The sequence below is a fragment of the Chinchilla lanigera genome, unplaced genomic scaffold (assembly GCF_000276665.1).
Source record: "Chinchilla lanigera isolate Chin_1 unplaced genomic scaffold, ChiLan1.0 scaffold00068, whole genome shotgun sequence".
Classification (NCBI taxonomy): domain Eukaryota; kingdom Metazoa; phylum Chordata; class Mammalia; order Rodentia; family Chinchillidae; genus Chinchilla; species Chinchilla lanigera.
Window position 1 is genome coordinate 9575607 of NW_004955469.1, and position 27279 is coordinate 9602885.

Genomic DNA, 27279 nt, shown 5'->3' on the forward strand with positions numbered 1-27279 from the left:
GGGCTCTAGGGAAGGGCACAGTGTGCTCTTTGGACCACTCTGTTCTTTTCAGCACCAACCAAACCTGGCTTGCAAACCTGCTTAACTAGTACTCTGGTTTTTAACACAGTTTGAGAGCCTCCAGTTTCTAAAACACCTTTTTTTAGGGGCTCTACTGAGGGATCTCTCCTCTGATAGAAAGGCAGAACTCAGAACTGAGCTGAGGTAGTGTGGGCTCCAAGGCCAAGGTCTTCCTCTTGAGTGCACTTCTTTTTCCCTGTCCCAGCTGGTTCCCTTCTAACTCGTTGAATCATTGCTTCAGAAATCCTTGCTGTCAAACCTGGAGGTATTTCCCAGTCCTTGCTGTCTCTGCTGGGATTATCTTACTCCTGTACTGTCTGTATCACATCCTGATTCTCCTTAGGGATGAAAAGCACCTACAACGGCTTCTTCATTCTGGCTGGCTCTTTTTCCCCTGCAGGATCTGTTTTAGGAGTGAGGTTTGGTTTGCCTCTGCGGGGTCTCCACTTCAGATTCCATCTCCACATGTTGTTGGAAACACTCCCTCTGTAGCTCATCACATGTCCTTTTCCTGGGCTTTTTTTTTTCTTTTTTTGTGGTTTTCAGCCTGGACAAAACACTTTTCTTTGTGCCTAATTTGAGTTTCTTTGTCTCACTGTTCAGCTTCCTCTGTTAGCATCTTTTCTTTAACTCTTCTCCCTGGAGAACAGCTTGGGAACATAATGTTTAGTACAAGGAGATAAGAGACTAGGGAGGGAAGACCTGCAAGTCTCAGCGAACTTGAAGTTAGTACAAATCAGGCGTCCCTTTCTCCTTCTTAGGCACAATTTAGGAAGATACTTTATTTTCTGTGGTCCTGAGGATTGAAGGCAGGACCTTCCAACTAAGCTACATGCCCAGTCCTTTTTTCAGTATATTTTATTCTCCTAGGATTGGCTGGGCTCCAATCCACAGTCATCCTGCTTTCCCTCCCACAGTGTGGGTTACAGGGGTGTGGCACCAGCTGTGCTGGGAAATAATTTCTTAAATGCACACGCAACCATAATTGATCCAAAAAGTCTTTTCGAGCACGTGTTGCACTCCAGAAACTGCCAGGCACAGGGAAGGAGCTGGATGTAAAGATGGGGAACGTGGCTTCCCACGTACACTCTGCAGTTCCTGCAACGCTGAGTAATATGATCTCAGTTTTCCAAAGGAGAAAGCCGGCCCAGAGCCTTCAAATGACCTCACCACACATAAACGCTTACAAGTGGCCGTCTGGGTGTGAAGCTCAGTGTTTATGACTCCCGGATTCTGCTGCAGCGGCTCCCGAGGGCCGCGGAAAGGCTGGGCGGCCGGGTGCAGGAAGACTCCCGGGCTCCTCGAGCACCTTCGCCGCGTTTCCCAGAGCCCCTCGGGGGAGTCGGGCGCGCCCTCAGGACTCACAGGCTCTCGGGATGGGGGCCCTCACTAGCCGAACTCTGTAGGTCACACACGGTGACGACCGTGGAGCACGCGCTGGTGGCAGGGGTCGGCCGCTCGCGGGCACAGCGCGCGGTCGCGGGGACTTCCCGCCCGGGCGCCACCCCGTGGTCCGCGCGCTTCCTCGGGGCGCAGGGGCTCCGGAGGCCGCACTCCGCCCCGCGGCTGCTCCGTGCAGCCCCCAGCTGTTTACCGCGCAGCTACCGACTCACTAGCTTCATGCGTACTACACAGGCGTCCTCAGGACCCATACATTTATTTTTTATAAAGGTAAAAAATACAGTTTTTTTCTTTGTAAACATATAAGTATTTGTAACAAAAAAGTCATTTTCTTTTTTTTTTTTTTTGGTTTTTCTCCTGTACCGGGAACCGAACTCACGATCTTGCGCTTGCCAGGCAGGCGCTTTGCCGGTGAGCTAAAAAGAAGTCATTTTCAAAATGGTAGTTTCTCTCGGCACTGATGACAAATTGGTATTTTACAAGCATCACCGTAGATAGCAGTTTCTGTCCTCGCTGCTGGGGCATAAGGTGCATCTTTTGCTTTTGTCACTAGGTCCTCTGGGCTCTATCTATAACAGGAATCTCTGTTCCCAGAATTTCTGTTACAAGTCTTTGTACTTTTAAGGGCACTTTTTTAGTGGCCATTATGAATGTAGATTTTCCTCAACTCATCCCAAGGGTGTTAGTAAAATCAAAATGTTCTATTATTTCACCTCCTTGTGCAAACTGGTACAATACATGGGAATTAACATGACATTTGAAATGGTATAAATAATTGCCGTTGGCCAACGGCACATTTTCCATCTACAGCATCAACTCCAGATTTTGTTTTATTATAAAAGTGAATAATTTCAGGCTCTTTGGTATTTCTGTCAACAGAACTGCCATGGTGCATATTTCATATTATCATCATCATCATTATTATTGTTGTTATTTTGGGTTTTTTTGAGAGGATCTCACTATATAGTTCAGGCTGGCCTTGAACTTATTTTTTTTTTTTTTTGAGACTATGTACTTCAGGCTGACCTTGAACTCACTGTGTAGTCTAGGCTGGCCTCAAACTTGCAGCAATCCTCCTGCTTCTGCCTCCCAAGTGCTGGGATTACAAGCGTGCGCCACCAAGCCTGGCTCATATTTGATATTAATATGACACTTTTACTTTTTTTTGGTACATAGGAAACATGTGCGGGTAGCAGAAAATCCAAATACATACTGATGACTGAACAGTTGCTTTTCTTTTTTTAAATTTAATTTAATTTTTTTTTTTTGGTACCGGGAATCAAACTTGGGACCTTGTGCTTGCAAGGCAGGCGCTTGTGCTGCTGAGCTATATCCCCAGCCCTAAATTTTATTTTAAAGGGAAAACCCTAAAATTTCAAAACAAGATAGTAGGAAGGTAACAATGGCTAATACATTGCATATTTTTATCCTTAAGTTTCAATTAGAAATAATCACACTGATAAACCTCATTGGCTACGATATTGCCACTGTGCAGAGCTTATCTTTAAATTAGTTACTCAGAGTACAAGATACTGGCATTTAATGAACAGTTTATTTTCTATTTGGTAAAAATCGAGGTGCTATAGCCCTCTTATTTTTTTTTTATTTTAAAGAGAATAAATAACATTAAAAACGATACAGAATTTCAAAATAAGATGACAGAAAATCAATAATGGTTGTTATATTGCATATTGTTATCTTCAAAGTAGTTGTTCAGATGACCAGATATAGGCATGCAAAATTGATAAAAAATTAAGCATTAACTGTTCCTTTCAACAAACCAATAGAAATTAGTAGTACAATTATCTTAACTATCTTGTGTGTATACAGATATTTGGGGTTTCTTTTGTTTTTTTTAAAAAGTGCCTACAAAGTCAGGTTTTTCTTTTTAAGTTCAAGTTCCACTGAACCATACCAGTTGTCACCGGTAATATTTCTTTTAGTTCTTTCAATATATTCCACAAGCCTTAGAACAACTCTTGTGGCATTTGATAAGGTGGGTTTGTGTGGATTAGGTGTGTTTACTTCAGCACCAGCGTATATTTCTGACTTTAGCATATAATGAGCCTTAGCGTCAGCTGAAATCTGCACCTTTATGCTGTATTTCACTGGCTTGTTAGGCATAAACATTCTAAAACCGCATCTTCCTGGAAAGGGTACTAGCATCTCATCTAATGGCGGGGTGACCTCAAGGAGAATAACGTGACTTTGACCAGCTCACGAATTCATGAAATAAATCGGAGGCAGCAGCTAACGTACTCGACTCTCTTTTCTAGTTTCGACGATATCAAATAGAAGGAACGTACTAAAAACGGCAATTGTGCCAGACTCATAGTAGCACGAAAAATGGGTCTTCTTGTTCCATCTGTTGCCCGCACTGAACGGATATTTACGTGGCCAGACTTAAAAAAGTAAAAGCTCTATAAAAAGTCGGGGCTTTGACACAGGAAAAAAAGTGGTATCGTATTTACTACCATATATTCCTCCCTGTAGAACCTCGTGCGCGCTAAGGTACTCCTGGTGGCGGGAGGCTGCAGAAACGCTGAGTAAGCAATGTTGACACATTAAGAAAACACAGCACTTTTTAAAACGCATGGGGTTCTTAGGACCCGTCAGCAGCAGCTGCGGGTTACCAGGCGTCAAAGGAGCCCCAGCGGCCCGCCCCCGCGGCTCCCCCCAACTCTGGGGAGGATGCGAGCTCGCCTGCGCGGTGTCAGGGATCCGCCGGGTCGCCGCGCTGGGGATCCCGTCTCGCCCCACTGACACCCAGGGCGTTGTCCCTCGCAGGTCCTAGCCCCGGCGGGTGAGCGTCCTCCTGCCGGTACCTCTACTCCTCCTCTCGCTTTACCAGTCCCCAGCTTCCCAACCACCGCACGACCCGGCCACAGTCGGGTCAGACCCTTAGAACAGCGCCACCTGGCGTCCCCACCGTGGTGTAAGCCTGGCTTCCGGCCGCTGGAAGCGCCGGCACCTCCTAGGCCGGGAAAGGAGCGGAAGTCTCTCTAGCCGGAAGACGTCTCTATGGTGGTGTGGGCGGGACTGGTGGAAACATGGCGGCTCAAGGGAGCGTGGCTGAGCTCCCGGAATCGGGAGCTTCTCGGCCGTCCGTGTGTCTGTTGGTTTTGGGAATGGCGGGGTCCGGGAAAACCACCTTTGTACAGGTAACGTGAACAGCGCGGGCGTAGTAGGGTGCCTGAGAGGTTGCCTTCGGCGGGCGAAAGGCCAGGGAGCAAGGGTAGGTGGGTGTTTGGAGACTTGCAGCGTCCAGGCTTCTAGCTTTTGGGGGCTTCTCAACTCACTTCCTCGGTGTGCGAAGCCTCGGACCCTACAAGGGTCAGTAAAGGCTGTGCGCTGCGCCTCCTCCCTGCGTGCTTTGAACAGTTTACGTTGTACTGAGTTTTTTCGCTGATAAAATTGCCCTCTGTCCGAAGCCTGGGGCTTGTGAGTAATTCTAGAGATGGGACAAGGTGACATGGGTTTTCGGGGAAGAGTTGTCAAAGAATTATTTTTTGCGTGCCTATCATGCTGTAAGCCCTGGAGAGCCGGCGCAAGTGATGTGGACAAGTTTCCCGTCGTCCTGGAGTTGACATTTTAGTGACGGAAGTAGGAAGAAATACATAGAAAGTTAGTTAGATAAATGATCTAGAGTCGGGGAGGCTCTGTCAAAGGATGGTGAACACAGGGAACATTTAAACCGAGTTAAGTGTAGACAGAGTGGGTGGATATGTTAAGTAGAAGGCAGTAGTGCCAAAATCTTAAGTCATGACGAAATAGGAGTTCTCTCAGACCCCTTGACAATTCCTTTTTACCTCTGCAACGCCCCATATTTTTGCAGAGGCTCACGGGGCACCTGCATAGCCAAAGCTCTCCGCCTTATGTGATTAACCTGGACCCAGCTGTACATGAAGTTCCCTTTCCTGCCAATATTGGTGAGTAGCGTGCCCCAGAATTTAGGAGTGCCCCGAAGTGAGTGGAAAGCCTGTATCTTTGCCAATTTTCAGTGCCTGCAGTTATTTACTTTTTTTTTTTTTCTTTTTTTTTACAAATTGCCCTACTTTGATATCCTTTGGATTTGCTGGATTGCCTAAACAGCCTTCATCCTATTCTCATTTTCTCTCTTTACTACCTCCGCTTCCTACACTGCTTTGTGTTATTCCCGTTCCCCCTTACCTCTCAAAATTATGTGGGAAAATGGGTGTGCCTGTGGACGTTTGCCTTGTTCTTCAGAGAGGTTCCCAATATGAATCAGATTTGAGTTTGTGACTCGAAAAATGATTAAAAATGGGTGTGTTCCAGTGTCAAGATTCTTTCATTGTTGTTGTTTTTTTTGAGACAGGGTCTTGCTGTGTAGTTGAGGCTGGCCTTGAATTTGTGCAGTCCTCCTGCCTCAGCCTCCCTAGTGCTGGGATTAGGCTGGATTCTTGATAGGATCAAGGCTTCCTGGTTTCCAGGCCATCACTGTGTGCTAATCCTTTCCTTTCTCATTACTTTTTTTTTGTACCGGGAGTCAAACTCAGGACCTCACCCTTGCTGTGCAGGCGCTTCACTGCTGAGCTGAATCCCCAGCCCTGTCACTACTTTTTGATTCTGTTAAGCTTCTTGTGCCTCTGACATAGTAATACAAGGAAGATTTTTTTGGGGGAGGCAGGGTCTCACTATGTAGTCCAAGCTGGCCTTGAACTCTCTGTGTATCCCAGGCTGGTCTCTAACTCATGGCAGTCCTCCTGCCTCAGCCTCCCTAGTGCTGGGATTACAGGTATGTGCCACCACACTGACAATAAAAGGAAAAAATCATTAAGCAGACATTTTGAGAAGAGTTTGAGAAAATATTTCCCATGTTTTCACTTAAAGGATGGAATTGTAATAGTTGATGAGGGAAACCTTACAGACTGGTGGATATGTTTAGGTAGATACTATTGGACAGATTTTTTTTTTTATACCAGGGATTGAACCCAGGACCTTCATACTGAGCTACATCTCTCACGCCCCACCTCGCCTTTTTTTGTCTTTGTGAGACAGGGTCTCACTATGCAGTTCAGGCTGGCCCTGAGCTTGCTTTGTAGCCTAGGCTGGTCTCGAACTCGAAATGATCCTCGTGCCTCAGCCTCCTGAGTGCTGGGATTACATGCATGCGCCACCACGCCCAGTGTTCCAAGCCTTTTTTAAAAAAATATTTTATTTTGAGACAAGGCCTTGCTAAGTTGCCCAGGCTGGGCGCAAACTTGTGATCCTCCTGCCTCAGACTATCAGAGTACTGGGATTACAGACATGTACCACCATGCCTGACTCAGATTTTTAAGAAGCCTGTCTGTGGTGGGTTTATCACAGCGATGAAATTGATAAGAAATAGGTCTTCTGTTCTTGATTTTTCTTGCCTTTCTGTGCCTACGGCACTGATATTTAGGGTGCACAGCACCTTTCACCTTGTTTCAGACTGTCTGTATCATAACCTGAGTATTCCTAGCCTAACATGTTTCATGAGTTTCGTGGCTGTTATCTTGTATATGGGAGGAAACCAGTGGAAAAACGAAGTTAATAGAAGAGTATTCTGGCAAGAGAAGCCTAATAGACTCGGGCTAGTTTTTTGCTGGCAGGGAAAGTGGTTATAGGACACCTGTTGCCCTTCTAGTCTTTCTCCTCATGGTCTTCCTTGTTCTTCTATCACAATTCAGTTAACTTTACTTAAATTTTTTTAAAAACAACCTACATGAAGCCAGGTGTGGTGGTGCATGCCTGCAATCCCAGCAGTCGGGAGGCTGAGGCAAGAGGATCACCACCACATGTTCAAGGCCAGCCTGGACTACACAGCAAGACTCTGTCTCAAAAGGAAAAAGAGAAAGAAAGAAAACCAATATGAAAGGAGTTGTGATACCAAGAGTGGAAACTGTCCTGCTCTTGCTGTCAAGGCTTGTTGGCTTAGGACACTAAAGTTAGAGGGTTTGAAACAATTTTTTTCCTCATGTGTTGTCTGTAGTTAATTCTTTCTCTTTTTTTCAGATATTCGTGACACTGTGAAGTATAAAGAAGTCATGAAACAGTATCCTTTTCAGGGTCTACTAAGGTGTTGAGTTGTTCCTTGCTAGTTGCTGTCTGTATTTTATGGCTTTGAGAATTTTTGCCTACCTTGTTGAAATAGATAAGCAAAAGGATTGATTGCAGTAAATTTCTTAGGAGAATGTTAGATGAATGGAGGGGAGGTATTACAGTGATCAGAAATACCATGTCAGTTTGTGATCTCTGTTTTTTTACTGTGTCCCTCCACCTCAGGCTGTTGTCACCAGTTCATTGGGAAGAGAGAGGCTACCGCTGCCTGGGTCGCACAGTGTGGTGTTTCCTTGGAGAACTGATACATTCTGTGCTTACTGCCTCTTCAGACAGGGAGACTCAGAATGAGTACGTGTAGTGAGGTTAATTAGTGCACCCTGTGTGACGTGTATACTCCCCATGGAGGCAGATCTCATCCTTAATTCTAACCTGCAGGTTGCTTGATTGGTAATGATGAGAGCAAGGAGTGTTACAAAGCTGATTGTAATGAGGAAAGCCAGTCGGGTGTCACTGCCGAATACATTTGTAAAGTATGTTTTGGTCACTTTGCTTTTTTCATCTTGGCTAGCCATGCCTAAAATGAAAACTGAATAAGCAAGACCTTGACAGTTAACGAATTTCTTTGAGGCTAAGGTTTTGTGATTGTCAAGGATTGGGTTGTGCCTATGTCTATCAGTGGAACACTAGTATAATACTGTTGGGTGACTGATACGTAGGGGTGAACTTTACCATCCAGTCTATCAAGTGTACATCCTCAACTGAGTGTCTAGATATGGACTTGGGCCCAATGGTGGCATAGTGACCTCACTGAATCTCTTTGCTACCAGGTTTGATCAGGTACATGTGTCCTTCTGTGTATTGATGTGGCTGTGTAGAAGCCTGACTCTATGCCTTGTCCTCATCACTTGTAAATAAGAGCAGCAGACATGAGGAGAAATATAGAAAAGAAGTAGGCGTCTTGGTAGGCTGAGATGGAGACTGTGTTGTGAGATACTTTGCTTAGTTTTTTTTTTTTTTTTTTTTTTTTTTTGGTACTGGGAATCAAACCCAGGACCTTACACTTGCCAGGCAGGTACTTGGGCTGCTGAGCTGCATCCCCGGCCCTGCTTACTATTTGTGACTGCAACGAAACCAAAAATACAAGAGCTCTGGGTTCTTTTTTCTCATATGGGGCTGTGGTTTTACCTGGAGTTTGTGGCAGGGAGACAGGCTTGGGGTGGCTTAGCAGGCGTAGAAAGATCTCCTTTTCCTTCTGTATTTGTCATCCTCTAGGTTTTCTCTGTCGCTTGATTTTACATTTTTTTTCCTGTGATGCCACTCCATTACTGTTTCTATTGACCAAAGCTGTGCATGATAGCAATGCGTTGCTAGTCCCTGCTATCCAGGGGGCCAAAGAAGGGGAATCATTTGAGTCTTTAGAAAGAAAGAAAAGAAAAATTTCATGAGAGTGCCAAAAGGTTTGACTTCACAGTGACAAGTTAAGTTTCGAGCTCCTTGGTCCTTGCACTGTTGCCCAGGAAGTTGCAGGGCTACTGAAGTGGCTGCTGTGCCTCTGGCTCAAAGCTCAGTGAGGTTTTTAGTCTTTGTCCTTAGTTTGTGAACATGGAGAGTCAGCAGATGATAGTGCCTCGAAGGCAGGCCAACCTGCTGAGGACCCCGTGATCTTTTGGTGACCTTAGATCCTGTTGTAACTGGCATCTTTTTCTTTTAGGTGATGAAATTTATTGAGAAAGCCCAGAACACTTCCAAGTAAGTCACATCAGTTGAACACCTGTTTATTATTCTGCACATTTCCAGGCCTTTGATAGGTTTTCAGGTTCCATCACGACCAGAAAGGGTATAAGACTATTGGGTGACTGATACGTAGGGGTGAACTTTACCATCCAGTCTATCAAGTGTACATCCTCAACTGAGTGTCTAGACATGGACTTGGGCCCAATGGTTGCACAGTGACCTCACTCACTCTCTGCTACCAGGTTTGATCAGGTACATCTGTCCTTTTGTGTACCGATGTGGCTGTGTAGAAGCCTGACTCTTGATGCCTTGTCCTCATCATATTTGTAAATAAGAGCAGCAAACATGAGGAGAAATATAGAAAAGAAGTAGGCATCTTGTAGATGCTGATTGAGGTGGAGCCTGTAGAAATAAGAAAAAGTGAATGACTAAATTATTAAGATGCTATAGAGTACAGAACTGAATGTAGTATTTCCCACCCCTAATTACTTTGGCAATTTACATTTCTTTGGAGGTATTTTGTTTTTTGAGACAAGGTCTCACTGTATAGTTCAGGCTAGTCTTGAACTTACTATGTAGTCCAGGATTGCCTCAAACTTGCAGTGATCCTCCTGACTCAGCCTCCTGTGTGCTGGGATTACAGGCATGTGCCACCACTTGCAGTTCTGGAGGTATTTTGAGATGTCCCTATTCATGTATCTACCAGCCTTCTTTTGGGAAACTGTGTTTGTTGGCATTAAATCCTCTTGAATATCCTTATAACCCTTGTTTAGCTGAATGTAATTTATATGATTTAGAGAAAATGGTTTTTCAACTTGAAAAGTAGCAAAATGTAAAGTATTACTATCCATCTGTAACTATTACTAAGTTTTTAATCAGTTTTTTTCTAAGAAAAAAGGCAATTTTTAAAAAAGCATATATGTTCACTGTAAAGAACTAAAACCATATGCAATACTTAAAAGACAAAGTGGTCACTCTCATTTCTGCTAGCAATGGTATCTCATTTTTCCATGACTGGCGTTCTGTGTTTCTGTATATGCACAAAGATTGGAGGAGGATGTGTAATAGTGTTCTTACAGTCATGGCATTATACTAGAGGTAGTTGTTTTTGAAGGAAATAGCAGCTTCACTGCAATAAAATTCACTTAGTCTTTTAAAATGTGTAATGTAATACTTTTGTACATTCACTAGCTTGTGCAGTCATCACCACTGTCTCATGTTAGGCCATTCTCATTGTTCCCCCAAGCCCCATACATGAGCAGTCATTCCTTGCTTTCCCTTTCCCCCACCCGCTAGCATCTGCCCCATTTTCATTTCCACCAGCAGTATGATGTAGCCCCAGCCACATCCGCCACAGTCTACTGCACTTGTTAATGTTCTTTTATTGTTGTGTTGGGGATTGAACCTGGAGTTTTCTCACTGAGCTACATCCCCAGCCCTTTTTTTAAAATTTTCGTTTTGAGACAGGGTCTTACTAAGTCATCCAGACCTGGCCAGCTGCTGGTTTGTTTGTTTGTTTATTTATTTGTTGGTTTATTTATTTGTGTGGTGCTGGGATCAAACTCAGAGGCTTGTATGCACCAAGCACACACTCTTCCACTGGTCTACAACCCTAGGCTGTTGTTGCCCATGTTAAAAAAAAAAAGAATTTACTGAAGTACAATTTATGTACTATCTAATTCCCCTGTTTAAAATGTACAGTTCAGTGGCTTTTAGTACATTCTCAGAATTGTGCAACTATTGCCACAATCTGTTCTATTTATTTATTTGTTTTGTTTTTGACTTTTTGAGACAAGGCCTCACTGTGTAGTTCAGGCTGGCCTTAAACTTACTACATTGCCCAGGCTGGCCTTGAACTTAGGTGATCTCCTGCCTCAGCCTCCCAAGGCCTGGGACTACAGGTGTGCACCACTGTACCTGGATGTCAATTTTAGAACTTCAGGAAGTTTAGGAAGATGACCTGGCATCACTTCAGGAAGATGCCCTGGCAGTCCCGTGCCCCTCCAGCTCTCCCTCTGTATTCCCTCTCCCCTAAGCAGCCAGATGTTGTCCCAGGATTTTACCTTCTGGTTTGTATATCTCTCAAATTTAATGCATTGTGCTTCTGTACTGTCACACTTTCCCAGTAGCATTTTCAGTAGTTCATAGTTGCTACTCTTGGTCCTTAGCGTGGATATTGTCAGGGAACAATGTCTGGGAATGTGGTATGCAGTTTAAGGGCATGGCGGGAAGTCCACCGTCAGTGCAGATATTGAGTGGATGTTTTGCTTTTTTTATTTAATGGTACTGGAGATAGAACCAAGGGCCATACTAGGCAAGCACTCTACCACTGAACTACATCCCTAGCCCTTTGTGTTTTATTTTAAATTGTGTAGTCTGGCCTTCAACTTGTGATGCTCCTGTCTCAGCCTCTAGAGTCCCTGAAATCATAGGTGTGCCTCACTGTGGCTGGCATATTTACCGTTCTGCGTGATGAAATACTTCTAAGTAATCCACAACTCTAACACTTCTTTAATGGTCTCTCTGCACACAGATACGTCTTGATTGACACACCTGGACAGATTGAAGTGTTCACCTGGTCAGCTTCTGGGACAATCATCACCGAGGCCCTGGTGAGTGCTCCAGATTCATTCCTGAGAGTAGCTGAGGGCTAGACCTGCTTAGTATCTGTTCAGTTGCCTGGAACTGTCTGTCGGAGGGAGCTGTAGAGGCCTGAACTCCCTGTCTGAAATGGTCTTCCCTGTTCAGGGAGGTAGAGAAGGAGTATGGGGCCAGGGCATGAGCTCTCTGACCAAGCCTTCAATTTTTTTGTGGCTTTAGGCATCCTCATTTCCAACAGTAGTTATCTACGTGATGGACACATCGCGAAGTACTAACCCAGTGACCTTCATGTCCAATATGCTGTACGCCTGCAGGTAACTGATTATTGGTGGCCACAGTATTCCATCAAGGAATGGGGCTTCCTCTTCTCTCCTTTTTGTTTGTGAATCCTGTGTACCTTTGGATTTGTGCTCGTTCCAAGTTGCCAGTCAGTTGAGTGGCTATGCGTTGGAGAAGTCAGACGAGCAGAGATGCATGTGCTGTTAGCATTCTCATTCTTTACCTTCTGATCTTCCTTCCTTGGCTTCTCATACAGATAGGTGGTCTAGAGCCAGATGTGGTGGCAAACACCTATGATCCTAGCACTTGGGAGGCTGAGGCAACAGGGTTGCAAGTTTGAACCCAGCTAGGGCTACACAGCATCTTAGCTAGACTCTGTCTTAAAGTAAAAAATAAAAAGGGCTGGATGTAGCTCAGTAATAGAGTGTCCCTGACTTCAACTCCACTACTGATTTTTTTTTTTTTTTTTGGTTTTTTGGTTTTTCTCCGGTACCGGGAACCGAACTCACGACCTTGCACTTGCCAGGCAGGCGCTTTTGCCGCTGAGCTAAATCCCCAGCCCCCCAACTCCACTACTGAAAAAAAAAAACCCAAAACCGCAGGAAAGGCAGTCCATTGTGAAAGCTCAGAGAACTTAATTTTGAGGATACACAAAAGCCACCACCAACATTTGTCTTGTGATATCAATAGGAATGTTGTCCCTTCTCATTGGATACAGGAAAGCCTGATCCAAATGGAAATCTCATGATTGATCTAATTACTATGTGTTGTTTAGAAGACACTTATTTGATTAGGTTGATTGTGGTAATCATTCCACAAAACATCCTGGGGGGCTCGGAGAGTAATTCAACTGTTGAGCACAGGATTAGCATGGACAAGCTCTGGGATTAATCCCTAGCACCCCAGTGAATGCATGAGTGAAGAAAGAAAAGAAAAAAAAGGGGAAGATCTGCTTGTAAATAATTGCATTGTACATCTTAAATAGATCCATTTTTTGTCAATTATATCTCAATAAACCTAGGAGAAATTTAAAAAGTTTCAGTCTGTAAAATAACTTTTTCTTTCCTGTACTGGAGATTGAATAGGGCCTTCACACTGGGCTACATTCCCAGCCCCTACCCATTTTTCTTTAACTTTGAGACAAGGTCTCACTAAGTTGATCAGGTCGGGCTCAAACTTGTAATCCTCTGGCCTCAGCCTCCCAGAGTACTGTGATGATAGCGGTGTGAGACCATGTACAGATTATAAAATAATTTTGTTCCCCAGCTTTCTTGAGGTGTAATTGACAAGTGAAAGTTGGATATATTTACATTGCAATTTTTCTTTTTGTTTTTGAGACAGGGTCTTACTGTGTAGTTCAGGCTGGCCTTGAACTCGCAGCAACCCTGCTGCTTCACCCTCCAGAGTGCCAGGATTACAGGCGTGCCCCTACACTTGTAATAGATATAAAAGTGCTTACCTGGAACAATAGGTATTCAATAGATGTTCATTTCTGCCCCTGGAAAATGGACAGCTATTTTGTAAAGTATAAAAACTAGGGCTAGTCCTGGCACATGCCCATAATCCCAGCACTTGGTAGGCTGGGGCAGGAGGACTGCTGTGAGTTTAAAGCCAGCCTGGGCAACATGGTGAGTTCAAGGCCAGCTTGAACTAACTAATGAGACCGTGTCTCCAAAACGCCAAAAACCCCCAAACAAAGCAGCGCACGCGCATGCACACATCCACACACAAGTCAGTATCAGAGCACTCTTAGCTGACGTGAGAATGAGTGAGTGTGTGACAGTTTTTTGTTGTTGCTGTCGGCTTGACATTTTCAGTCCTTTTCCTCTTAGGAACAGCAGACTGTGAATGCCATGTAAAAATGCATAACTGTGAGTCTGAGTCTGTTGCCCTTCTCTCTACTTGGTCCCAGCAGACTGACCCCAGGCAAGCAAAGGTTTACTGCTTGCACTAATACAGTCTCTGTGTTTGATTTTCAGCATCCTGTACAAAACCAAGCTGCCTTTCATTGTAGCCATGAACAAAGTAAGTGGATTCTTCTTGTCACTTCAGCATAATCTTTTTCAGCAGAACCTTTGATTACAAGAAGGCTTGGCTGGGTGGGAAGGAATCTATCACGTGCTGGAGAGCTAGTTCAGGTTGCATGCGGCAAAGTCATGGGCACTTCCAGGAAATAGAGTTGGTTCAGTGGAATGGTCATTTAGCACTGACCTTCATGCCGGGTGTTTTAGGACAGATAGAGTAGCCCCTCGAGCACAGTGCATTGATTATCCCTGCGTCAGGGCTGTGTGAGCAGAGAAAGGACTGATAATGTATGGGAAGTGGCCATAAAAGAGAACAACAGTAAAACCCAATTTTTTAATTTGTTGAAGTGGAGGAGGATGGAAGAGGCAGAGAAAGAAAATGCAGACATGGATGATAAGCTCTTTGATGTCACCACTTAATTTAAAAAAAGTCTTGCATTGTTTGATACATAACCTCATCTCTGGTTGCTGATAGCTGCCTTTTCTCTGGTGCAGACAGACATCATCGACCACAGCTTTGCAGTGGAATGGATGCAGGATTTTGAGGCTTTCCAAGATGCCTTGAATCAAGAAACTACATACGTCAGTAACCTCACGCGTTCCATGAGCCTGGTGTTAGATGAGTTTTACAGCTCGCTGAGGGTAAGCTTTGTCTGCTCACCCCGAGAGTCTTTCCAGGTAGCCTCTTAGCCCTCAGGACTGACCTGAACCTCATTCAGGAAGGAAGTTTATTATCTTCTGAAAAGTGACGTTTGAAGCCTTCTCACCCATGGAACCAATTGTAGCTCAGTGGTAAAGCCCTTGCCCAATGTGCAGCATGGGTTTGACCCCCAGCAGAGAAAAAGAAGACACAAAAAATGACAGATTCAGAAGATAAGTAAGAGCCCTGACCTTAGCTATCTTCTAATTCTAGCACTTTGAGAGGCTGAGGCAAGAGGATCACAAGTTTAAATCCTACATGGGCAACTTAGTAAGACTTTGTCTCAAATAAAAAGAAAGGGTTGGGGCAATAGCTCAATAGTAGAGCACCCCTGGGTTCAGTCCCTAGTAACACACAGATCCTACTTTTCTAGTGTTTATGATCTAGTTTAGGGTAGCTGCTGTGCAGGCAGGGTTTATGGAAGGAAGCATGAGTGTGGAATGCAACGAGTAGGCTGACTGCCCAGGTAGAACATTGAGAGAACAGAAAAGGTTTGGTTTGGGTTACTTTTGTTTCTTTTTTAGTTTCTTTTTTTTTTTTTTGAGACAAGGTCTTGTTATATACTTTCTGGCCTTGAACTCTCTGTGGAGCCCAGGCTGGCCTTGTTCTCACAGCGATCCTCTTGTCTCAGCCTCCCAAGTGCTGGGATTACAGGTGTGAGCCACCACATCCAGCTGGTTTAGTTTTTAAGGGAGAAGATCATAAGTCCTGCTACTTGTTTGGCCCCAATTATAGCTTGCTTTTTCATATCTTTGTGTTCTGTAGACTTACTTTCATGACTCTTGACTACGTATGCTGGTTTGTTCTATTTTAGCTTTACTTTTTGCCAGGGCTTTCCCAAACTATGTATGCTTCTTCTGTGACAATTTTATGACATTTGACCAAAATAATACATAACATGGAAAAATATTTACTAGTTTCCCCAGTGGGATTTATGGTGATGTTTGGCAGGTGGTGGGCGTCTCCGCTGTTCTGGGCACCGGCTTCGATGAGCTTATGGTGCAGGTGACCAGTGCTGCAGAAGAATATGAAAGGTGAGGGGGAAGGAACTTTCTATTCATGGCATCTTTAGCAACCACAGCGCTGATGTGCTAGCAAAGCATTCAGGTTTTTACTGTGTCTGTTGTGTACATGCCGAGTATATGTGTACTGAACCTGACCACACTTAGGAGTAGCAAATCTCCTTAACTTTTCATTCTTTTTTTCCCTGAGTCTGGGTCTGGCTGTGTAGTCTAGGTTAGTCTTGAATGCACCATCATGCCTCAGCCTCCCAAGGACTAGGATTAGAGGTATGTGCTACCATGCCCAGCTATTCCATTCATTCCATTAACATTTCTAAAGCATAGAAGTGTCTAGCAGCATAAGCGCCTGCCTGGCAAGCTTGAGGTCATGAGTTTGATTCCCCGTACCAAAAAGAAAAAAAAACCGAAAAACAAAAGCATAGAAGTATCAAGAGAGGCTTGGTGGCATACGCTTGTAAGCCCAGCATTCTGGGAGGCTGAGGCAGGAGGACCATAAGTTCAAACCCAGCCTAGCCAACTTAGTGACTTCAGTGAGACCCTATCTCAAAATAAAAAATAAAAGCCGGGGATGTAGCTGAATGTGAAGGTCTTGGGTTGCAAAAGAAAAAACAAAGTATCAAATCCTTGCTGTGCTGAGGGATGAAGAAGCAGGAATCACCAGACTTTTTATGTAGAGAGCCAGTTTGAGGCTTGAGGGCAGCTGTGGGCTTCTGCTCTTGTAGGACAAAAGCATTTGCAGCCAGTTCGGAGGGGAAGGGCATGGCCGCATTCCCATAAGACATTATTTGCAGAAACGTAAGCTGGATTTGGCCCTAGGTTCATCGAGTTTCTTAGTGAAATATTTGTAATGTCCTTATTGTAGTTTCTGATGCGCAGTAAGCATATTTCACAGGGGATGGTTGTTCCAGCTATTTTCATAGTTCACAGTGCAGTTCCACTTAGAAGAAAGAGGAGCAGAGCTCCGGCCTGCTCAGGGCGGAGGCCTGACAGCCCATGCATGAGCATGCTCTTTTGGCTTCATGTTTTGCTGGATCCTGACAACTACATTGTAGTTTTCAGACACAGCGTTTCATTTAGTTCATCAAGCAAGGTATTTTGTTTTTGTTTTTTTCCTTTTAGCAGAACCTTAGAATAGACTCCAGTCTGCATCCTTTTGTGGTTTTTGCTCAAATTCTTCATACATTGAACTTCTGAGCAACACAGGCCTGTCCTTTTCTGTTCACCTCAAGTGAATACTGAGCGCTTGCTCCAGTCACGTGTCTCCAGTGCTGATCTGTGTAGCCCACCAGTCAGGAGTTCGTCTCCTTCCCGAATTTTCTGGGTGGGGCGAGTGCCTTGGTTTTGAACTCCACAGGGATAAACTCCCTCAGTGACCAACACTTTCTACATCAGATATTCAGTGAAGTCAGATCTATTATTGTTGTCAGTCTTAAAGAAATAGAAGTGATGGGGTGGGAGTGGGCAGGTTGGATTACTAAGCAAAGACAGTTAAAGAGTGTTTGTTTTTCCAGGGAGTATCGTCCTGAATATGAACGCCTGAAGAAATCACTGGTAAGAAAGAAGACTGTGTTTTAGGGTCCTTAAAAACCTAAATCTGTGTACTTTGGCACAGGCCTGTAGTCTCAAGCATTCGGGAAGTGGGGATTGTGGGAAGGATCATGCTAGCCCAGGTTGGTCTTATTTTGAGACAAGGTTTCACTGTGCAGTTCAGGCTGGCCTTTAAATCATTTTGTAGCCCAAGCTGTCCTTGAACTCAAACAGTCCTCCTGCGTTAGCCTCCCGAGTGCTGGGATTACAGGTGTGCACCACCACACCCGGCAACAATTTGTCTTTTAAAGTGAACACAAAGGATCACCAGGAGTTGAAGGCCATCCTAGGCCTAGTGAGTTCAAGGCCAGCCTGAACTATATAGACCCTGTCTCAAAAAAGCCAAAAATAAAACAAAAAAGCAAACAAAACCAGCACTTCAAGCCGTCTGACAAATGCTTATGTTTTGAAAAAAAAAAAAAAAAAAAAAAAAAATGCTTATGTTTTGGATATCTATATACTTTATTTTATTTTTTTATTTATTTTTGTCTTTTTGAGACAGGGTCTTGCTATGTAGTTCAGGCTGGCCTTGAGCTCACTTTGTAGCCCAGGCTGGTCTTGAACTCGTAACGATCCTCCTGCCTCAGCCTCCCGAGTGCTGGGATTACAGGCATGGGCCACTATGCCTGGCTGTATACTTTATTTAACTTAATTGTTTTTTATTTTCATACACTTACTGAGATATAACTAGTTAAATTTCAGTGTCTTTTAAATACCCTGTGTGTGTGTGTGTGTGTGTGTGTTCTGAGATGGGTTCTTGCTGTGTTTCCAGTCTGGTCTTGAACTCCTGGATTCGACTGATCCTCCCACTTCAGCGCTCCTGGTTGGGAGGATAGACCCATGCCACTATATATGGCTTCAAGTACTTGTTAATTTAAATTTGGAAATTTGTCTGCATGTTCTTTATGAAGAGTGGTCCCTTAATTGTTTTTCCTCCTTGCATTTGAATTAGCAGAAATCAGATTTTTCCTATTGTGCAGAGCCCTTCTTCTTTTTTTTTTTTTTTTTTTTTTTGAGACAGGGTCTCGTTATGCAGTTCAGGCTGGCCTTGAGCTCACTTTGTAGCCCAGGCTGGCCTCGAACTCTCAGCTATCCTCCTGCCTCAGCCTCCCAAGTGCTGGGATTACAGGCATGTGCTACCACGCTTGGCATACAAAGCCTTTCTTATGCCCCACCTTTTCTGCTACTCTAAGATTTGTTTAAAGGTTAGTTGTAGTATTTTAGGAATAGAGAGGTGGCTCAAAAGTCTTGTCCCAAATGGTCAGTGTCCTGCCCTCAGACTCAGAGTCTGCTTTGGGTCCTCTGACACTGAGCCTCTTGCTAGGTGTCCTTGAGGATTCTTGGGATATATTTTTCTAATTTCGGAACCTTCTAACTCAGCAAGGAGAGTCCCCTGGTGTGAACTTGTGCTATGATCTGGGCCCACACTGCTTAGTATTTTGGCTCCCATGAGCTATCCTTCATGAACTTCCCATATTTATGTGATTCTTCTTCTCCACTTAGAAGCCTGGCATCTAGTCTGGTTCTTTGTAATTTCATTTTTCAGTGCTAAGGATTTAACCCAGGGCTTTGCACATGCTAGGCACATACTCGACCACAGACCTACCCCCCCAGTGGGGCTCCTTTGTTAATATGACATATTAACCTTTTCCCTGCATATAGGCCAGTGCACAGAGTCGGCAGCAAAAGGAACAGCTGGAGCGCCTTCGGAAAGACATGGGCTCTGTAGCCTTGGACGCAGGCACCGCCAAAGGTATTGGGCAGGCTTCTGGTGTTGGAACTAAAAGGGGCGTGTACTTTTTTTTTGAGAGGATATACTTAAAAAATTTTTTTTCCTTATTAGTATCTATTCATTTTATAAAACATTGGGTTTCAATGTATTTTTTTCCTTCATACATGTAACATTTTTATCATATCCATCCATTATCTTCTCTAACACTCCCTTCCCCCTCCCGTTTCTCCTTCCTCTTGCCTAGTAATAGTCCCTCTCTTTCCATGCCATTGTTTTTTTCTAGACTTCACCTACTAGGGAGACCATGGTTGTCTTACTGTCTGGCTTATATTGCTTAACACGATGATCTCCAGTTCCATTTATTTTTCTGCAAGTGACATAATTTTGTTTTTTATGGGCAAATAGCACTCCCTTGTGCATAGACACCACATTTTTTTTATCTAGTTGTTCGTTGATTACGACCTAGGCTGGTTCCATATCTTGGCTCTTGTAAGTTGTGCCGCCGTAAATGTGGGTGACCAGGTACAGTAAATCCCCGATTTACGAACACTGGAGTTGTAAATGTTCACAGGTACAAATGGACCTCGCATTTGGTTTTTTTGTACTCTACACTGTATATTTTTGTCAGAGGTGTATAAGACACATATTGTGAGACAGGAGTGATCTGACTTATGAATGCTTTCCCAGAATGGAAGTCATTCGTACTTAGATTAGCCCTATAGTATGCTGGCCTTAATTTCTTCGGGGAACATCCCAGAGTGGTATAGCTGGGCCTATGGTAGTTCTAGTTTTAGGTTTTTGAGAAACCTCTGTACTGATTTGATTCCCCACATCCTTGTCAACATTTATTGGTTTTTGTATTTATTTATTTACTTCTTACTTTTTTGAGGCACATTCTTACCATGTAGTCCAGGCTGGCCTTGAATTTACTGTGTTGTCCAGGCTGGCCTGGAACTCGAGGTTCTTCTGCCTCAGCCTCTGAGAATGCTGGGATTCTAGGAGTGAGCCACCTTGCCCAGCTGTTGTTGGCTGTATTTTTTTTTTTAGTACCAGGAATCGAACTCAAGACCTTGTGCTTGCCAAGCAAGGTGCTGTGCCGCTGTGCTATATCCCCGGCCCTCTTTGCTGTTTTTGATGATAGCCATTCTGACTGGGTTAGATGGCTTTGTAGGGTTGTATTTCCCTAGTGGCTATAAACGCTGAGCACTTATTGGCCGTTTATCCTCTTCCTTCTCCTCCCTTCCTCTTTTTCCTTATTCTTCTTTCACTACTTCTCCCTTTTCTTCCTCTTCCTTCTTTGCTTTCTCTTTCTTCTTCTCCTTCCTCCTCCTCCTCTTCTTCATCTCCATCCTCTTCTTTCTCTTCTCTTTCTTCCTTTTTTTTTGGTACCAGGAATTGAAATCAGGACCTTGCACTTGCCAGGCAGGTGCTGTCCTGCTGAGCTACATCCCCACCTCCCCACTCCTCCTTTTTACTAAGGATTGAACCCAGGGCTTTTGCACTGAGCTGCATCCCCAACCCTTTTTTATTTTGAGGCAGGGCCTCATAGTCTCTAATTTGTCCAGGCTGGGCTTGAACCTATGATCCTCCTGTACCTGGAGTGTTGGGATTACTGGTATGTGCACTACACCGAGGTTAGAGTACTCCTTTTGAGAAGTATCTGTTTAGGTCATTTGCCAATTTATTGGTGGGACTATTTGATTTTTTTCCCCTTAAGTTTTTTTTTTTCTTGGCATTTATTGAAAGTTAAAGCGTCTGTCTAAGAGGGACAGAAGGAGGTCCCAAGTGGCTCACTTCTCAAGGGAGTTTTAAGGTAAAACCATGAGGTGAGGCAGGTATAAGGGGGGACAAAACTATAGTTAACTAATAAGATTACCAACTATAGTCACTTAGGTAATATTGATACAGTGGAAAAATCACCAGGTGGGACAAAATTATGGTCAACCACTAAGATTATGAGTGTAGTTGCTTAGGTGATTTTGATTAAGAGGGGATCAAATGGGGAAGCAGCTTACATAGCAAGCATACATAGAATGAACCAGGACTTTCCGGGAAGGAGTGAGGTTTTGGTCTTCCACCCAAGGAGATTGATGCCTGTTTAGAATATCAAACACTTCGGTTGACCCCTAAGGGAAGTATGTGTATAGTCATTTAAATTTCTTTTAATTTAAATGACTAGGGGATTAATTTAAATGACTGGGGATTTAGCTCAGTGGCACAGCACCTGCCTGGCAAGTGCAAAGGTTTTGAGTTCCGATTCCTGGTACCGGCAAAAAAAAAAAAAAAAAAATTTTAAAATTAATAAATTAATTGGTACATTTTAGATGTACATAATGACCACTTTCATCATAAGGAATTGGCAACTGTGCATGATATATCTTCCTTTTCTTTTCCCCAACTCCTCCCCGCCCTCAATCCCTCTTCTCCACCTTATTTACAAAAGCTTTGTTTCCACTTTTTCCTCCTTTTCTCATTTTTTTTTTTGTTCCCTGCCCACTTCCTCTTCCAGTTTGAACATTTTCTTCCTATTTCACAATACCTGTTATACAGTTTGCTCCTTATTTACACTTTGTTTCTCACACCAGAGAAATAATGCGGTATTTACACATATATATCTGATTTATTTCACTTAAGAGTATGGTCTTCAGGTGTATCCATTTTCTTAGAAATGTCTCAAGTTTTTCTTTTGGCAGAGTAGTGCTCCATTGTATAGAAAAGTTTTTCTTTATCCATTCATTGGTTGGTGGGCATTTGGGCTGTTTCCAAGGGCCTTAAATTTTTGAGTTCTTTATATATTCTAGATATTAATTGGACAGATTAGCAAAGATTTTTTCTGTAGGCTGTGTTGATTTTCTTCACTGCGTTGTTTCCTTTGCTGTGCAGAAAATTTTTAATTTGCTGTAGTCCCGTTTATTGACTTTTGGTTATTGGTTATTCTCTGTGCTATTGGAGACAATTCAGGAAGTCTGCCTGTATCTGTGACATCAAGTGTTTCTCCTTGCATTTTGACAGTTTTAACTCTTATATGTAGGCCTTTGAGCCACTGAATTCAGTTTTTTGTTTGTTTTTGTTTTTTTGAGATAGATCTTGCTATGCAGTTCAGGCTGGCCTTAAACTTACTATGTAGCCCAGGTTGGCCTTGAACTCACAGCAATCCTCCTGCTGAGGGCCAGGATTATAGGAGTAAGCCACCACGCCTGGCTTGAGTTAATTTTTGTACAGAGTGAGAGATAAGATCCTAGTTTCAGTCTTCTGCACATGGATGTCCAGTTTCTCTGCACCGTTTCTTTGTTAAAGAGGGTGTCCTCTCTGGTGTATGTTTTTGGCCCTTTTGTCAACAATCAGACGGCTTTAGTTGTATGGTTTGTTTCTGTGTTCTCCGTTTTTTGTTTTTTTTTTTTTGTCTATACACCACCACCTATTGGTGTACAGGGTCTCGCTTTGCAGTTCAGGCTGACTTTGAGCTCACTTTGTAGCCCAGGCTGGTCTCGAACTTGGAACGATCTTCCTGCCTCAGCCGCCCAAGTGCTGGGATTATAGGCCACCACACCTGGCCTTCTAACTCCCTTCGTTGAAAAACATTTGGCTTGTCTTCTCTCTCATTTCACCCTGTACTTTCTTCAGACCTTCTCTGAACTTGGAATCCTCCAGGAAGCCTCCTAGGGCTCTGTTCTTCCACTCTGAGCTACCAGCTCGCTGGATCTGCTCACATGAATTGAGTCTCTGTGGGAAAAACCATACGGTAGTGTCCTCCAGAGTGTCAACTAGTGAAAAGAACACTGCTCCTCCTGAACTGAGTGTCTTGTATTCTTTTTAAGAGGGAAGTATGGGGCTCCTTGCACTACTGGGCTTATGCTAGCACTTTGTGAACTGATCTACTATAGACTTAAGTGACATTAGCAATACAGTTAGAAGCAGCGGGCTGGGGATTTAGCTCAGTGGCAAAGCGCCTGCCTGGCAAGCGCAAGGTCGTGAGTTCGGTTCCCGGTACCGGAGGGGGGAAAAAAAAAAAAGCAGCAGCAAGGGCCTGCATTTCTATACATCACGAACACTTATCCTGCCAGTTTGTAACTATGGTTACTGATTGGGAATCGACTTTTTGAAGAGGTCCATGTACTGATGTTTTCCCTCCAGATAGCACATCTCCTGTGCTGGACCCTTCTGACTTGATCCTCACTCGAGGGACGTTGGATGAAGAGGATGAAGATGCTGACAGTGACACGGATGACATTGATCACAGAGGTAAGGTGTCTGAGGTGGCTCATGGACATAGAACAGCCGTGTTGCTCGCCCAGGACTTCGCATTGTTGAGAGAAGATCTTAAGCTTGTGACTAGTGATAGGAGGAAGAGAAGGTGAAGGATATAGTGCCAGCAATGTATATATGAAAATTTTTTTTTTTTTTTGAGACAGGGTCTCACTATGCAGTTCAGGCTGGCCTTGAGCTCACTTTGTAGCCTAGGCTGGCCATGAACTTGCAACGATCCTCCTGTCTCAGCCTCCCGAGTGCTGGGATTACAGGTGAGCGCCACCACGCCCAGCTTCAATATGAAATTATTAAATGGTTTATACTCACTTGAGGGACCTTGGGTCAAGTTAGTGGGGAAAGGAAACTTCTGTCTGAGAGAGAGACAGAAGGGCTCTTGAATGGGTTGCCAAGGACCCTGACTTTTCTAGGGATTTTTATAGAGCAAATGCACGAGCTGAGAGAGGTCCAGAGGTCCAAGGTAGGAAACATGGGAATTCACAAGGTGGGCATGAGGTGGGACAAAACTATTGTCAGCCAGTAAGATTAGAAGCATTCTCTGAAATAGGAGAGTGAATTTTAGGAACAACGGAGATTAAGAGCAGAACATATTTATTGAGGGAAAGAAAGCTTCTGTCTGAAAGAGATAGACAGAAGGGGTCCGGAATGGGTTGCCCAAAATTTCCTATATTGAGAGTTCTGCCTTCTTATTAAATGGTTAGTACTCACTTAGCTACAAGCCTTTCGTTTTGTGTCTTCTGATCTTTACATTCTCAGTTTAAAGAATCTAAGATTTTTGTTTGTTGTTATTAATGTTCTTATTTTTACTTATTTTTTAAATTAAGTTTATTGGTACATTTTAGATATACATAATGATCAGATTCATCATAGGGAATTTGTACCTGTACATGACCTATTTTGTTGGTTTTAAATTTTTTTACATTAAATTTTTTTCTTTTCTGAGAGAGGGTCTTGCTATGTAGTTCAGGTGATTGTGAATGAACTTTATGTAGCCCATGCTGACTTGGGACTTACAGCAGTGCTCCTGCCTCAGCCTCCCAAGTGTTGGGATTGCAGACATGTGCTACTATGCCCAGCTAAAAAGTTTAACAACTTTTTTTTTGTGCGCCCAGGACCTCATGCATGCTAACAGCACACCCTGCCACCGAGTTACATCTTCAGCCCCAAGTGTTGTAAGAATGTGTAAGAGCTGGGTGTAGGGGTTTATGCCCATCATCCCAGCACTTGGGAGGCTGAGGCAGAATGATCACAAATTTCAGCCAAGCCTGGGCAACTCAGGGAATTAGCAAGACCCTGTCTCAAAAAATAAAAAATGGGCTGAGGATATAGTTCAGCATGAATGCCCTGTGTTCAGTCCCTTAGTGCTGGGGAAAAATAAAGAATGCACTGAAAGCACACGAAGGTCTGAGCAGAGAACTAAACCAGTGAGAAGGATTATGAGGGTGAGGATAAGGTGGGTCTGGAGATCATTTTCCATTTGGTGCAGTATTATGGACTGTAAGCTGCATCTAATACTTTCTCTTTTTTTCTTTTTTTGAGAGTTGAACACTGAACTGTATCTCTAGCCTTTTTCTGGAGATAGGATCTCACTACTTCAGGCTGGCTTTGAACTCACAATTTAGCCTAGGCTGGCCTCAAACTTGTGACACTCCTCTGCCTCACCCTCCTGAGTGCTGGATTGCAGATGTGTTCCACTACACCTGCCGTCTCTAACTCTTTTTACTTGACAGGGTTTTGCTAAGATGTCCAGGCTAGCCTTGAACTTGAGATCCTCCTGCCTCAGCCTCATTTAGCTGGATTTAGAGATGTAATTCATAAATAGTGAAATAATGACTTTTAAGTAGGTAGTTTGACGAGTTTTCATAAATGTCACCATTATCACAATCAAAATACAGAATACTTCTGTTACACTTTAAAAGCCCTCTTGGGCTTTTCCTTTCTAAATACGTAGTTACTGGCAACCACTGGCTGATTTCTCTTCCAACTATTTTACTTAGTTCAGAGTAGCATGTAAGTGGAATCATTGTATTTAGTCTTTTATATTTGATTTTTTTTTCACACAATTTGCATTTTGTTCATGTTGTTGCATGGAGTATAGGAATATGTTCATCAGTACAGTACCACAGTAGTACATTATTACTGAGTAATATTCTGTTACTCGCGTGTATTACAATTTGCTTATCCATTCACAGCTAACTGACATTTGGGTGGATTTGAGCTATTATGAGTAAAGGTGCCATAGACATTTACAACTAGGTCTTCGTGTGGATATGTTTTTATTTCTCTTGGCTAAACATACCACAAAATAAAAAATACAAATAAAAAAACCTAAGAGTGGGATCTCAGTGAACTGACACTTTATAAGTGAGGTATTCTCCCACTTATAAAGCTGTACATTTTGGCAACATGCTACTAAGTTCATCATGCTTCTGGGATGCTTTCTTTGTGAGGAATGAGCAGTTTCTCGGAAATACAGTACTGCTTCTGATGGGTGACAGGAGCTCTGATCTGCTTGTCTGAAGTTTTAAAAAAACATCCTTTTCCTCCTTGCAGTTACAGAGGAAAGCCATGAAGAGCCAGCATTTCAGAATTTTATGCAAGAATCAAGGGCACAGTACTGGAAGAGAAACAAGAAATAAACTTTTAGGCAACTTCACTTGTTTCCAGAAGTCCTGAATTCTGGACCTCATGTGAATAAACTGTCCTTACCTCTGATAGAGGGATATGATGAGCAATTTTATCACTGGGGAGTTAACAAGTTACCATGGTAGAACATTTGCCTAGCACGCACGAGGCTCTGGGGTGATCCCTGGCACTGTAAAAGTATTTTTTTCTTCAGAATAGCAGTTTCTCTTTTTAGGGAAACCTCATGACTCAGATGAAGTTAGGGGAAAGAAGACTCTTGAAGCAAGCAGGAGATGCCAGTTCTGCCTTGGCCTTTCCCTTGTATTTATGCAAGGAAGATACCTTGACTGCTCTCAGAAGCTGATACTCCTTCAGGCCCAAAACTTGAAGTTTTACCATTTGAACTCAAGTACTCTTGCCGCTTCTGGAGTGCAGAGAACTTACTGCCCTGATGACCATCTCATATCTTGACTATCGGCTGGATTCATAGCATCTGCCTCTCAGCATTGTGCCCTTGAGCGGAGTTGCTGTCTTACACAAAGGGAGAGTGGAGAGGTTGGGATTTAGCTCAGTGGTGCAGTGCCTGCCTGGCAAGCGTGAGGTCCTGAGTTTGATTCCTGGTGCCACCACCACCACCGCTACCAAAAGAAGAGAGGGGAAACGAGCTTGTCCAGAGTGGCAGTAGGATCTTCTTGGTGACCAGTCTGTTGGTATGAAATGTGTGTCACACTAGGTGGCTCATCCAAGGACACCAGGTTTGCTGAAGAAAGCGGGCAAGCATGTGATTTCTGAGGAAGAATCCTGTTTAAATGGTGATCTGGATAAAGAGGTTTTAATTGTAACTTTGTTATAAGCCTGTCATGATTTCAAATAAAAAAAATTGTACAATCACAGATAAGAGTCACTGTGTGCAGTAGAGGCCTGAAGTCATGTCCAAACCTGTTTCACTAAGGTGATGTGCACCGATGTCTTGGTTACTTTTCTCTCATTGCTGAGACAAAATACTCAGCGCCCAAAATGAAGGAAGGAAAGGTTTATTTAGCTTACAGTTTGTGGAGGTTTCAGGCCATACTTGGCTGGCTCCGAGGCCAAAATTGGTCTCTCCTATGCTGTCAGCTCTATATAGCAAAGCAACAAGAGCAAAGCAGGGAATGGCAGCCCAACAGCAAACAGCCACAGCAAACGGGAGCAATGGCGGCAAGC

The 27279-nt window shown here is 43.6% G+C and overlaps 2 protein-coding genes across 3 annotated transcripts in view; one reads left to right on the plus strand and one right to left on the minus strand.

The window, feature by feature from the left end:
- Positions 1-4461: 4461 nt before the first annotated feature.
- Gpn1 (GPN-loop GTPase 1) lies at positions 4462-26969 on the plus strand. 2 transcript variants are annotated; one of them, XM_005400514.2, is made up of 14 exons: positions 4462-4622; positions 5297-5390; positions 7459-7498; positions 8277-8343; positions 9218-9255; positions 11774-11852; positions 12061-12155; positions 14100-14145; positions 14640-14786; positions 15796-15878; positions 17378-17417; positions 19116-19206; positions 23320-23427; positions 26005-26969. In XM_005400514.2, exons 1-14 carry the CDS (start codon positions 4512-4514, stop codon positions 26088-26090), a joined length of 1125 nt encoding a protein of 374 aa, XP_005400571.1. In that variant the 5' UTR covers positions 4462-4511; the 3' UTR covers positions 26091-26969. The 2 variants fall into 2 exon arrangements, with proteins under 2 accessions (XP_005400571.1, XP_005400572.1); XM_005400515.2 differs by lacking the exons at positions 7459-7498; positions 8277-8343 and having other exon boundaries at positions 4533-4622.
- Supt7l (suppressor of Ty 7 (S. cerevisiae)-like) overlaps positions 9257-27279 on the minus strand; it is a 32332-nt gene continuing 14309 nt past the window's right edge. Inside the window, exon 6 of the transcript XR_001236980.1 lies at positions 9257-9642. The gene's annotated coding sequence lies outside the window, so the exon portion shown is untranslated. The remainder of the gene's footprint in view (positions 9643-27279) is intronic.